The sequence below is a fragment of the Tyto alba genome, unplaced genomic scaffold, assembly GCF_018691265.1.
Source record: "Tyto alba isolate M040663 unplaced genomic scaffold, T.alba_DEE_v4.0 Super-Scaffold_3, whole genome shotgun sequence".
NCBI lineage: Eukaryota > Metazoa > Chordata > Aves > Strigiformes > Tytonidae > Tyto > Tyto alba.
The window spans coordinates 14254168-14268046 of NW_024881304.1; the positions used below are offsets into that span (position 1 = coordinate 14254168).

At 45.6% G+C, this 13879-nt stretch overlaps 1 protein-coding gene across 6 annotated transcripts in view; it reads right to left on the reverse strand.

The window, feature by feature from the left end:
- The window catches only part of FRMD4B (FERM domain containing 4B), a 136561-nt gene that overhangs the window by 12313 nt on the left and 110369 nt on the right, over window positions 1-13879 (reverse strand). For all 6 annotated transcript variants that reach the window (XR_006165963.1, XM_042799601.1, XM_042799600.1 and 3 more), the window contains exons 11-16: window positions 13653-13739; window positions 4122-4198; window positions 2905-3043; window positions 2260-2401; window positions 1314-1447; window positions 1105-1224 (exon numbers count right to left, since the gene is read on the reverse strand). Coding sequence is in view for 5 of the 6 variants with exons in the window: in XM_042799601.1 (XP_042655535.1) it covers window positions 1105-1224; window positions 1314-1447; window positions 2260-2401; window positions 2905-3043; window positions 4122-4198; window positions 13653-13739 (699 nt within the window). In the remaining variant the exon portion in view is untranslated. The remainder of the gene's footprint in view (window positions 1-1104; window positions 1225-1313; window positions 1448-2259; window positions 2402-2904; window positions 3044-4121; window positions 4199-13652; window positions 13740-13879) is intronic.

Consider the following 13879-nt stretch of genomic DNA (forward strand, 5'->3'; position numbering starts at 1 on the left):
CAAGACAATCTCAGCATATGAAACTCTTATTTCTATGACTAGTGTAAGATTAGGACATCTCTTGAAAAATGTCCAAAGTTCTCAAGCCTGGGTGACATAAGGCAGACACTTAAATACAGGTTTAGACAGCTAAAACTCCTGCTCAGAGTCCAAGCCTGAAAATGTCGGCTCAGTCTCTTTCTACTTTGGAGAAAATAAAAATGGAAATTGATAACATCATACCTACATAACAGAGAGTTGGAGGCTTTAATTAATTGTTTGTAAACAACTTTGAGATGCTTGGATGAAAGGCATTGCAGCAGTGCTAAGCAACACATTAAATCTCGTCAATAGGATTTTGTTTCAATAGTATTTAAGCAGTCTGCATAAAATGAGTTTACTGCAGACATGAATTACACCAGTCCTGTAAACCAAGGCAGCGAGTTTATAGTGAAAGACAGATGCAAAGTGTTCAACACCTGCTTACTACTTGGATGATACAGCTTGCTAACAAATCTCACAAGAAATGAGGGGGAATGGTACATGTCCAGAAACTGCAAATGTCTGAATTACCACATTTCCTGAGAGTCTCTGCCAGCAAAGTTCATATTAGCTTCCTGAGCAACATAGAGAGCTTTTACTTAGGTGGAACTTGCATTAAGCCAGAGATAAATCTCCCTCTGCTGTCATCTGTCACACAGCTATGGTCACAGACAGACAACTCTGCAAGGGGGACAGGGCACCCCCCTGCCATGTTCTGCGTTCAAACCTAATCTCAACACAACACAAATCAATGCTTGAGAAAAGCTCACAGCCATTCATTGCCAAACAGTGTTAAAAACCTGCTCTTCTCTGATTAGCAGCAAAATGTCCATTAAAATTCAAGCAGCGTGACCAAATCAGGGGATCAGGTCAGGGGTTTTTAAAGCCTTTAGAAACAGCCAATTTCCTGGTCATTTCAAAGGCAGCAGGGTTGAAATAAGGGTGGTACCCATCTAAATTTCCCAGCCTATGCAAGCAACTGTCCCAGGTGCCTCCTCTTAAACAATCGGGGAAGAGCTGGATTATTTACAAGTGGCTTCTGGCTACCCCACCTCTGCTGTGAAAATAAACTGCAACCCTCACCTCTTCGCTCAGCAGCAGGTTGTCATCCAGCTTGAAGGCTGTGCCAACGCGTCTTCTGACCTGGGGAGGTTCCTCTCCAGCACTCAGAGGATACTCCTTGGGCATCTTGCCCGTCAGCTCCTGGGGAACAGAGAAGGCTCCACATGAAGGTCCAAACAGAGAGAAACATCCTCAGCTACCCTGACCCCATGGTAAGGTGCAGTTCTTACCGCCTCTCGCAAGCAGATTTTCTTCAGCTCCTCAACTTTCTGGAGCAGTTTTTCCTGAAGGAGTTTCTCTTTCTTCTTCAGTTCCATAATTTTCTCCTTCTTTTGTTCTTCACTGACCTCTGAATCCTGAGAGCCTGAAAAATATACTCTCTGTATCAGGGGATTTGCAGGTAAAAGCTGTTTTTTTTTTCTGGTCAAGTAAGCTGAGATCCTCTCAAAGCGGTCCACCCCAGCAAAACAACACATTATTCAAAGTGCAACATCCAGCTCTCGTGTCACCCAGCAAACAGGCCTTAAGAAAATCCACACTTTTTCAAACCCCCAATGTATATACTTGCACAATAAATTCCAAGTATACCCCCCTCAAAAAAGTAAATCATTGTATTAGCTATATCTACAATGTACTTGATATTTTAGATTTGACTTTGCTTTCGACAGACACTGACTCTCCTCATGGGCTTCACCAAGGCACCTGCATGTAGCAGCCATGCTTTTACCTCCCCCCTTTTCCCCTCCTCCAAAGTCAAGGGAGAGATCTAAAGCCCACTCCAAAGCTGAGCTTTATTTGGAATCATTTATCTTATCTGCTCATTTTTGAGGAAGCTCAGGGCAATTCAACTCCTAGAACAGGTGCTAAAAGTTAGCCTGGATCAAGTTTCCCTCAGACTTTGATGAGACATAAGAGTCATTCAACAACTGACTGACTGGTAAACTGATATCAAATTATTCATGGACCAGGAGTATACAGGTGCTTATCCATCTAGCGTATTTTTATTTACTTGTTTAGTTACGGGGGGGAAACAGCGTGACGTTACTGTTTCAGATACATAACTAAGACATGCCTTCACAGATGTCACTGTGTTTATGATCAGCTAGCCTCATTTTCCCTTTTATCATACACAAGCCTCACTGTACTTCACTACCTTGCATTTACACAAAGTATTACCTGATGAGATCAAACTGCCATTGCTGGCCATAATAAGCTGGTTCTTTGCCTCCAAAGACACTAGCTTTGAAACTTTTGGTGTTCCCATCTCTGTCAGATCCATGGCGATATCGTCTAAACTTCTGGCTGAAGGAATTTTTGCCTGAAGGAGTTTAAAAAAAAAAATCCAGCCTCATCAAGTTACCTCTAATTAACTTCAGAACATACAGAAGATGATGTTTCACACCTCATTTCCCACAAAATTAAGGGCTACAGCAACATCATCATGAAGGAGCTCCTGGTGCACAGGGCTGCGCTGGCATTCCTCTCCCTCTGTCCACAAAGCCCGAACCACCTCCCTACTAAAAATCTCTTTGCTGTTTGCATGGGATTCAAAATGAACATGAGGAGACAAAATAAAAAGCAGATTAAACACTGAGAGTGGGAATTCCCTCTTCTGTGATTACAATTCCATAGCCCTTAACTGTAGGGAGGCTAAAATGGATCAAATAACAATACTGTTGCTAATAGTCTGCTCAAAAAGCTGACAAAAACAATTTGTAGTTTTTCTCTGGAGAGTAGTTCATCCATGGAAAAACATACAGCAAAGGATATGCAGGAAAGGTGTTGAAATTTATGCCCACAGTAAAATGCCTTATAACTTACTTTGCTTTGCTTTCTGTCCAAGTAAAACTGGTGTTGACTGATTGCCATCACCCAGATGGACTTGATCAGGGAAGTGTTTGCATACCAGGTTTGCACTACCAGTCCACTCTGACCAAAGGTCCTTCTTGACACTGAAATTCTGAGGAGGTAAAAAGAAATGCAGTTTCGAGACAGATCTTTGAGCTTTAAAGTCCCAAATGCCTCTCTCAACCAGGCAAGGCTAAACCTTTATTTTAGAGATGTGAAAACTCGTACTTCCGTCTCCCCACCGCTCAGTGCTGCTGCTTTTCCTCCCTCCTAACCCTCTAATTTTACAAAGTTAAAGTTCAAGTCCTTTGAACATATAGCTGAGCTTTGCAACATGGAGCAGTTGTGCTGCTGAGACCAACGGCTGGGTAGGTTACAAACCTAGAAAGGGCAAGCAGACTGCCATGGGCTCCTGGAAGGAGTGATCAGGCAGCACAGGGGATCTGGGGGAATCAGAGGAGCATCTCATCCTGCTGCTTCTCTTGGCCCAGCTGAGAGGCACAGCGGTCCTGTGCCAGAAGTAGAAAGGATGGCAGCAGAAGTGGAAAGGAAGGTGAAATCAGAAATCCACCCTGGGCAAAGGCTCCTTCTTCTTGGGAGGGATCTCCAGGGGAAGGCACAGGAAAGCAGCCAGCAGGTGAGCTCCCACCCTAACCAGCAGTGCTCCTTTGGGCCCCTGAAGGGTCAGGCTCAGAGGAGGGAGCACTGCTACCAAGGAAGGGAAGCAACAAAGTCATGTCCAGGTCCTGCGGGCTGCATTCTCAGGTCTCCTGCTGCACAGGTACAGTAGAGTGGCCTCTCAGGGAAGGGTTTGGTAAGTGAGCAAGTTTGGCTACAACAAGTAGTTCTCCCTCTGCCCCAAGAACTCCCTCGGTGGACACCACAGACAGTCTGAGAGAAGGACATCCAGAGCTGTAACACATCAGCAGCCACCCCAGGTTGCTCACTACAACTGTGACCTCCTCTCTGCGACATCACAGCACTACTTGTCCATCACCCACAGCCCGGACCCAGGGCCAGTCTGCCCTGCCAAACACAGGATCAGGCTCAGCGTCGCAAAGCCCAGAATAAACTCAGGTCTGGGTTGGACTCAAAGGCACCTCCCGTCCCCATCCGCTAATACAAAATGACAAATCCTCAGTCTGGGTAAAGATTCATCCTGCTGCAACAAACAACTCCTCCAGCCTTACCTGCGGGGATCGTGTACTTCCACAGCAAATTTCTTTTCACGGAAATAGAGATTTTCCAGCTGTTTCCATTGAAATAGCTAGGGGAATTAGGAGAGAGAAGCAGAGCACTGTCATTCCCAAGAACCACCAAGTCTTTTCCCCCCAGGGTTATGTTGTTGCAGCAAATCACAATTCCTGTGTAACTTCAGCTGTGGCATGGACTCAGCAATAACAATTCATAACATCAAATAAAATAAGCACATAGATACAAATATACAGGATGCCCCTCAAGCAATTTCACGCTCTTACAGACAATGCATTGCAGATTGAGGATTTTGCCTGTGACATCTGCTTCCATCAATAGCACATTTCATTTCACTACTAGAAGTTCACAGGTATCTTGGGATGGCAACTGAAGTAATTTTCTCTCTGATTAAATGCAAAAATCTCTATACAAAGTAATTGTATAGACACCTATGGTCTCTTCCGTCAGTCAGAACATGCCCAGGGATGGCAGCAGCTCGGGAAAACCCAAGACCTTTCTATTCTGAAGACACTGGGTGAGAGATTCAGCATGACGTTTTGGAGCATGGGTACAACATGTACAGAGAAAGAGCAGCTACAGGAGGAAGCCACCCCACCATACAGACTTCTGTAAGGAAACCACAGATTTTCTGCGAAGTGCCAGCTGGGAGAGGAGATCAAAGTCAACCAGGGCTTGGCAGCTGCACCCGTGGGATCAGAATTTCTGCTCTCCCTGTGCACCAGCAGCAGGCACCCCCAGGGGGATGATCCATCAGGGGTTGCATCTTCTCAGCCCAGCTTTGGCCAAGCTGGGCAGCACCCACCTCCTGCCCCCTCTCCAGCAGTGCCAGGGTGCGTGGGTGCACATGGAGACCCGTAAGGGTGTCCCCAAGGACGTCACCTGAGGATGACGGGGTGCACAAGTGCAGCAGCACACGCTGCGGTTCACAGCCGGCTACTTCCCGCAGCTAGAGCCCACGTGGAGGTACCCGAGGGAATTCCACCCAGGCTGGGCCAGCGTTAACGGGGGGAAATCAGCCTCCAACACCAGCAATCCAGCAGAGGCACCCAGGCCATTACGGTGACCCTTCTCCTTCCCCACAGCAGCTCTTCAAATGCCTTCAAGGCTGCAGCCGCCACACCAGAAGCCCATTGCACAGGTGACATTCCCGCTGACCTCTGCCAAAACCCGACACGCTGCACTCCGACTATGGAAGCACTTCAAGTTTTGTAAAAAATTACATATTACACCACGCTTCATTTGAAACATTAACACAGATTGCAAATGAAACGTAACCCACTGCATGTGCTTGTGGGGAAAACTCTGGCTCTTTCAGTGACCTTTCCCTCTGTTTAGTTAAAGCTTTCCTTTCTAGTACTACAATTTATTATTAGATCCTGCTATATGAAAAATGCAGCAAGGGGAAACGTCGTGTATTTAAACTAATAAGTCATTTTCTAAAAGATCATGGAAGTTTTACTCTGCTGCTTAAGTTTATTTTTATATTACAGGCACTCTGTCCAATCTTTCAGAAGTGCTCTCTTTATAACTTGACGTTGCGCTTTGAAATGAATGCGTTTAAAATAAAAAAAAAAAAAAAAACCAAAACAATTAAACAGTACACATCTCACGCAGTATGTCAGGATGTTGAGCAATAGTGCCCGTGGTGCCCCAGCACACAGGGCTCCTCAACACGACGCCGGCAGCCCCCCTGCCCTCCCCTCACTCACCTCCCCGCACCACCGGCCGCTCCGGGAAGCGTCAAGGGTGACATGAGCCGAGCTGAGCAAGCGGCAGCCTCCGTGCCACCATCCCTCCCCGGTGCCTCGCCGGCTTCGGCTTCGCCTCCCACTGCTGACACACTCCTGACATCACCGCCTCTCCCGGCAGCGACGCCTCCCCGGCCCACCCTTTTCCCCAGATAAAGGGAAAACGGAACCGAGAACTGAAGAGGGTTTCGACTGAGGGGCTGAGCCCCTTCAGAGCACCCCAAGGCCTACGCGGGGGGGGGGGGGGCTGAGGTGGGGACACGCGTGGCGTGGGGGGCTGCAGCCAGTGCAGCCCCTGCCCGGCCTCGACTCACGCCCAAAGAGGCAACTGGTTGGACCAGAAGCATCGCGCTGCGTTCCAGGCCGCCCTGCTCCCACGCTCATAAAAAAAAAAAAAAAAAAAAAAAAACCAAAACCACACCATGGGCGTGCTTCAAACATGACCTCTGGAAAAAAAACTGCATTGCTGCCTCGTATCAGTTGCGGGGTGATGACTCCCCATCCCCTTTTATTACTTCCTCTGGGTTTTTCTCCCCCTCCGGACACGCTTGGCATTCCCAAGGGTTGTGGGAGAAGGAGCCAGCACTCCAAGGGAAGTGGGGGTGAAGAGGGTCACGTTTGCCAGGGGGACAAAAAAAAAAAAAAAAACAACAAACCACCTTGAGCAGCCTCGTGTGCAGGCACAAGGACACATCAGCACTCCAAGGGTCTGGGTGGACCCTTCCATGAGGAGCTGCTGGGGCAGATCCAACACCAGCCCCAGGTGAGATGCATCCCTGAACATCTGTGGTGCCAAGAAGTTGGGAGGGGGGGGAAGCTTTGCATTTGTAAGGAAACCTTCATGGAATTGCCTCAGGATGTGGGTAGAGCTTTGCCCCATTTCCTCCCCACCCTGTCAGAACCAGCCCAGCCCAAAAAGGAGCTGACGGGCGCCCGAAGCATTTGCAGCCGGGTACATTCAGCACAAAGACATTTGCCTCCTTGCCCACAGACACGCAGGGCTGGGGTAACACCAGCCCCCCCCCCCCTGCTGCTCCACTGCAGAACAGATGGGGAAGCAGCACTTGAAATTCTGCACACTGGACACATTTTTACTCTAAAATGCCCTGTCCTTAAGCTATCTCACTTAAGAACAACATAAGCTTCTTAGCAATCAAATCCTTTGCAGTCAGGTCCTTAAAAAAATGACCAATATGAGCAGCTTCAGAATAAGTTGTGCACTAGTAATATTTATGTAGGTGCACTTAAATGAATGTATTAACAAGTTTCTGCTTAACATGTCTGAATTCATGAAGAGGAAAAAAAAGCCTCAATATAAACCAGGCCAAAAAAAGTAATAAAGAATAAACCAGAGTAAACAAAAAAAAAAAATTTATATACTCTTTTAAATAATTTTTTTCTGTATTGTGGTCAAAAGACAATATTCAGGAAGCTGTCACTGCACTAGTTTTCCTTCTCCCTTCAAATACTCCTTAACTCTGTATAGACATGTTTGTAAATAATTTCTAATTTAAATCTTGCCTAAACTAAGTGCATATTAAAAGACAAAAGAATCGTAAAAAAGGAAATCTGTATATCTGAAACTGGTTTTTGAGGGCTGGAAGAACAATTAGGAATAATTAAAATGTTTTTGTGCAAGTTTTGCAATGTATGTTCCCTTTAACCAGATGATTATGTCCACCTGAGCTAATTAATGTTTTCTTAATAGCCTTCCTATTCATTTTGATTGCCAGATCCTTAAAAGCTCCTACAAACTCCTCTTGAGAATAGCAGGGGCTGCCTGTCTGACTCCAGGCAAAAGTTGGCCTGGTCAAGGTTTGTTTTCCAGGTCTTTTTGGAGAAGGTGGAGGCGCAAAGCTCTCCGATCACCCCTCATTACTCAGGCACCTCTGTGCACTCCTACCACCCAGTTGCTGCTTTTGCCAGCCCACCAGTTTAAGCTTCCTGCCTTTCTACTGTGATCCACTTCAAGATACTACAGGACACCAAACAAAAAGATTGTGCCCTCCTAGCCCTCTTTCCCATACAAAAAGAGCTGTAATTGTAGTCTAATGAGACACAAAGCAGACACAGACAGCTGAAGTAGTGAGACACCTTAATAAAAGAAGCAGCTGGTTTTTTACCTGGCTGATCTTGCATCTAGTTTTGAATAAAACGCAAGTTTGCCTGGGCCTGACAGCAGGAGCTCGCTGGCTCAGAAAAACGGCCCCATCAGGATCACAGGCAAGAGCTGGCAGAGCCCCGGCCTTGAAAGACATGCAAGAGATGTGCTCAGGGGCCCTTTGCTTGATATTCCTATCAGCCTGATGCATTTTTTTTTTTTTTTTCCCAAGGGGGTGAAAATCTGGAGAGAAGCTGGCTGCAGGGGTTGTGTGGCCCAGTACTGCTGCGCCAGCCCTGGGCACATCACGTGCCAGGGCTGCCCCGAGATGTTTCCAAGGTCGATGGATAATTCTGACCAAGAGCTAGATCACCCAGGATCTCTGATTTTCCACCCAAGGGATCCCTGAGTAAGATCAGCATGGAAGTGCAAAGCATGCTGCAGCTCCTGCAGCAGCCTTTCCCTCAGGAAGCACTTTCAAAGCACCTCCTGGTACGCGTGGTGCCTGTAAGGAGGTTCAGCAACCAGAATCCCAGGAACTGGCTGGGAACGGCAATCTCCAGACAAATCTGGCAATTCCGACTGAGGAAACATAAAAGATTTCTGCCCACAGGAATGAACCCCACCCGATGAAGGAAATAACCACCCTGCTGGTAACACTGGAAGAAGGGCTGCGTTTCAGCCCCTCCACTCCAGTTTGCTGTCTGGCATGCTACCTTCAACTGAAATCGTTTAAAAATTGCTATGCCTGGCCATGCAGGGAGGCACTTGAGGAGATGGCAGGAGAGCCAAAACTGCCCCACTTGCAGCGACTTCTGAGAGGAGGCAGCAGACAGCTCCTGCCTGTGCCAGCATAAATTGGCAGCACTCACCTGGAGGCATCCTTCATCTCTTGCATATTAAGCCAGTCCTCCAAAAACCTATTCAATCACATTATTTCTAATACATTATGATCCATCCTTGACCAGTTCTCACTAACATTAGCATTAACAAGAATCAAAGATGTCTCAGCAACCAAACACTTGTGTGCAGGTGACACTCAAGCAACTCTCCACACATCTGGAAGGAACCAAATTTCAGAGCAGTCTCGTAACAGCTCTGTTTACTTTAAATAATTATGCAAGCTTATTATCTTATGTCTAAATCAATGGCTTCTACTTTGTAAGGAATAAACACCATAAAAGAAATCTCTGCCTAATTAGATCCACCTGCTGAAAAGCCTGTATGAATGCTATTGTGTTCTGAACCATTTAAAGCAGGATAGCAAATATACATTAAGTGTTCTGCAAGGGAAAACTTACAGCATCAACTCTTAGTATGTGTTGAATTAAAAGAAAATTATCATAAATATCACCCATTTCAACGTTAGTATACTGTAATAAAAACATTTCTGAGAACATAATGTATTCAAGACAACCAGCATTAGAATTGAGATTCTTGTAGATTTGAAACAATACCATAGCAAGATTAGTTGTTCTCTTCAGACATTATAGTTCATTTATCATCAGGGAGTCGCCCACAGAAACACAATGAAGTGGGAGAACAAGTCAAAAAGCCAGCAAGCTGCCTTCTCAAATTCCCATCCCTCAGAGGATCACCACATATTGGCTGAACGCAGGATAAACTCAACTCATACCATAATACATGCTCCATAAACAAGACGAGGCATTGTTTATCTCACCAGTGAGACAAATAGGGGTAGAGATAAAAAGGAGATCTATTCTGTTTTGAAATGGCATACGAAGTCCTGGGCCCCGTTTCATGCTTTTCCTCATTGATTCAGAGGAGACTGGGGGTAGGACCTTGGCATGCCATCCCATAGCAGGCAGGAGGCATTTCTCCAAGCAGGAGGCATCTCAGTATTAACTGCAGCTGAAGGGAGAATATGTTTGCAAAGCAGCAGGACTGCAGAGTTAATCCTAGGTCTGAGTTGAAATCTGAACAAGGGTTGCCAAAACCCAGCCTTTTTTATGCCCTGTGAGACTTCAGAATTATAACCAACTGACCTCAGTGTAACCTTCAGCCAGTGTGGAGCCACACTGATTTTTTCTACAAAGAAAAAGATAATTTTCATACATAACAAAAAAAAAAAAAAAAATCTCCATTTTTAGTCTATTACAGTGCTGGAGCACAGTGCTTCCCTCAGTGCCCATCAGCTCAAAGTCCCAAGCAAGGGGTAAAACACGGGCTCACTCCGCTAGCCACCGCTTCCAAAGCAATACCAGCTTTCAGGAGTGACTTAGAGCAACAAAACTCCTTTCTCCAAACCATCCCAGGTCAACCAGCAAAATATTAACAGCCGGACTCAAACCTCCCCAGCCAGCTTGACACAGACACAGCAGGTTCTCCTGGTCCAGCCCTGAGTTACACACCATCCTCCCCAATAACTCACATTCTCCCCGCAGATGACTGACGATACAGGCACAAGCGTTGGCAAGGCTGGGCGATACAGATCTGGAGATTGCTTCATCCAGGTCTGTCGTGCAAGTTGTTTCCTGTGAAGAGTTCTCAGCCTTGGACTTCACACAACAGTGTTGATCCAACAACAAAATCTCGGGATAACCACTGTGCTCCAAGGCTCATATTTAGGTTTCTGCCTTAAGACCTACTTGGATAAAGCCAAAAGATTTCACTTTGAGGAGGATGGTTGAATTTGTTGGGATTTAACTGACACTGCATTAATGAGTGCAGTTAATTCTCTCTCTCTCTCTCTCTATATATATATATATTTAATCTTATTGTGAATATGGACTTGGCTCTTAACAGATGCATATGATGAACACATTAAGCAAAAGCAGCTACATCTGACAGCAGCCCTTAGCACTGCAGAAAAGACACAGAAGCAGAAAAAAAAAATCCCTCGTGAATTCAGCTGGAGCACAGGCACCAATTCCTGTTCAAGGCCTCCACCTGAAACTCAGCAGCTTTCCCACTGCAGCTGGTATCAGAGTTTTGCTCAACCAGAGATCACTTGTACCTTTAAAATTATGAGAAGCCAGCTTGGTATTCATTAGATTTGGACTCAGCCTTTTCCTTTTATTGGGTTAATCATCTGCACATATATTTAAACATCACTAACTGGAGAAGTGGAGCACAATAAGGATGCTCTTTCCCAGATGGCTAAGTATGAACACAACAGCACTTTTGATCCGCAGTATAAACAGCAGGGTAACACCAGGACACAGCAATTCTGAGTTTGGCTCCATTCCGAAAAAGAAAAGCAAGAAAATTCTGCTAAATCCAGCAAAACTAGCACCTCTGCTCCAAAAGACAGGCATAGTTTACATGCCTACTCTCCTCTTGCCTGTTGCTTCAGAAAGGACTGTGCTTGCTGACTTCTCTGAGATTCAGGCAAGCTATACAGATTCCTGTTTCTGAAGTATACTCTGATACATTTGTAAATATGAACAAAGAACAACACTTGCTAAAAGTAAACTTCTGCCAGTCACATCACAGGCAGCAAGGCTATAGCTACGCTGAAATAAACAGCAGCATCTCAACATTTTAACTCCAAAACCAAGTCTGGACATGGGTGCTTACCCAGACCCAGCGTCTTCTTCCCTCCTTGCCTCAAAAGCAATCTGATTGCAATTACTTCCATGGATCACATAAGAAGTGCACTTCGTATTTCAAACCCTGAAATACTTTTTCTATGAAAACCCTCTTTGCTTATTTAGCCACATGTCAAAAGTAGTCATGAATCAGGAGAAGCTGGGGCTTCAGTAATTTTTGTCCCCAACTAGTGACACCAAACAAACCCATAAGGATACTACAGCCATATCCATCCACTTTTTCCATCAGTTTACAGGCATTAAACCTTCGCGCTGCATTTAGGCTCTTCTCTCCCACCTTCCCATTTTATCTCTATCCTCTGTTGTATAATTATAATTACAGTAAAGCAGACAACTAGTATCGTGTCTATTGTAACATTTCCACTGCAGAGGTGACATGAGTTTTTTATTTAATTTTTCCTAAACTCACCTCCTGCTGCACTCAAAGGCAACGCCTCGTAACTAACTGTAGCAGGGTGTGATTCGGTATCTGGGCCCTGCTGACCTCAAATTTTCTTTATCTGCCTGGTTGATGTTGTAAAATGAAATCCCACAAGAATAAAAACTGCTTGGCGAAGCAATTCCTCTAGCCAGGCAGGATGCATTTTCTTGGAGAGTGTTGCTGGTCACAGCTGGACATCTTGGATAGAGAATGATCTGTGTTTGACCTGACCGGAAAATCTTGTCGATGTTGTCTAAAAACAGGGAAGTGCTCAAAACCAAGAGTTGCTCCTTGATGCTCTCCTTTGACAATTAATGGCTGCATTAACATTGACTTGATTTTTCAGGGTTGTTCTTATGTCACTGTCACTTAGAACAGGCATGGTAAGAGAAACCTGGGATGAAACTATGTGTTTTACTAAACAAAGCAACGGAAGGACATATGAGTTCAACCATAGACACAGAGGTATATAAATATACCAAGAGAAACCAAGTCATAGCCTGGCTCTGGAAAAAGAGAAGATCAAGTTGGGAGCTTGGAGGGGAATTACTTTTAACAAGGAAGTTTTGTTAAGCTGTGTTTTTTGGCACAAACACACTAAACAATATCATTTTGCAAATGTAAAATTCCCTGGCAGGAAGCACACACTTCATGTGAACTCCTGCCCAGATCACTCCCGGGGAAGGAGAACAGCAAAACCCCAAGTCTCCATCTCCTCACGGCTTAAATGTTTCAACGAAGACATGACCAGAAGGAAACCACACGCTCCCGGCCCAACCACATGGCTCCTGCATGTGCGGTCCTGGCTCTTCCCCCCAGCCAAGCGGGTTCGATAACCTTTCAAAGGTTGTCAGGGCTCAGTCCCTGTCGCAGGGAAACACATGAGGCTGCAGGACTGGGCGAGCTCCCAACGCACCGTGTGCTTGGGGTGCGCGATGGGTTGCCAAGGCTGCCGGCAGAAAAGCCTGTTGGGGCTCGCTGGCGGGGGCTTTGAGGGAGCCAGCAGCGTGATACGGGACCCTCTGCCCTGCTCCAACAGCAAGGGAGGTTGTTGGCAGAGTTCACTCTGCAGGAGACATGATGGGGAGCAGGAGGGTGGAGGGGAAAAAAAAAAAACAAAAACAAAAAACAAAAAACCAGAACCGCCACCTCCAGAATTTGGCATTTACTCTCAATCCCCCCTTACAATTCATCTCATCATGGAAACATACAGTTGCTAAACAGGCTTGCAGTTTCACAAAGTTCCACTCGTATTTCACGGCTATCAGTGGAGCCTTTTATCACTTCACACACAAAGAACACCTACAAAAGCCAAGTGAAAGAACACTGCTCAAAGTACAAGGCCTTTAGTTTGGGACTTGCAGAAACCCAGTTGCTTCTTAATTCTGTAGTTATCCCTGGAGGCTGCCAAAATTCCCCTCCAGACTGTCCTGAGACCACCAAACTCAAGACAACACACGAGCCAAAGCTCCCAATGGGAGTTTCCACTATCTAGATGAGAGGGAGAGTTTTACTGCCTCAGTGCCAGCAGAATTATCCTTCTGCCTCCAGCCCTTGTTCTTTTGCTCACTAGTCTAATAAGCAACAGCTTAAAAAAGTATATTCTGACACGCAACACCATCCCACCTCCCCTCCCTGAAAAGAGTCAGATGGAAAAAACTTACTTTTCTGGGCTTAACTTTGTCTTGTAAGTCGTACTGGCCTATTCCTTTGTAACTTATTCCAAGCCACCATGGGATTCCTTGTTTATCCTGAAAAATAGATGTCTACATGAACCAAGAGCTACTTAAGAAATATGCAATTCCAAAATTACAGCCCATTTCATTCCGTGACAGGTACTAGTAGGTACAAAGATTTTTTTGCAAACAAATTGATGTGAAGTGGATTGCTG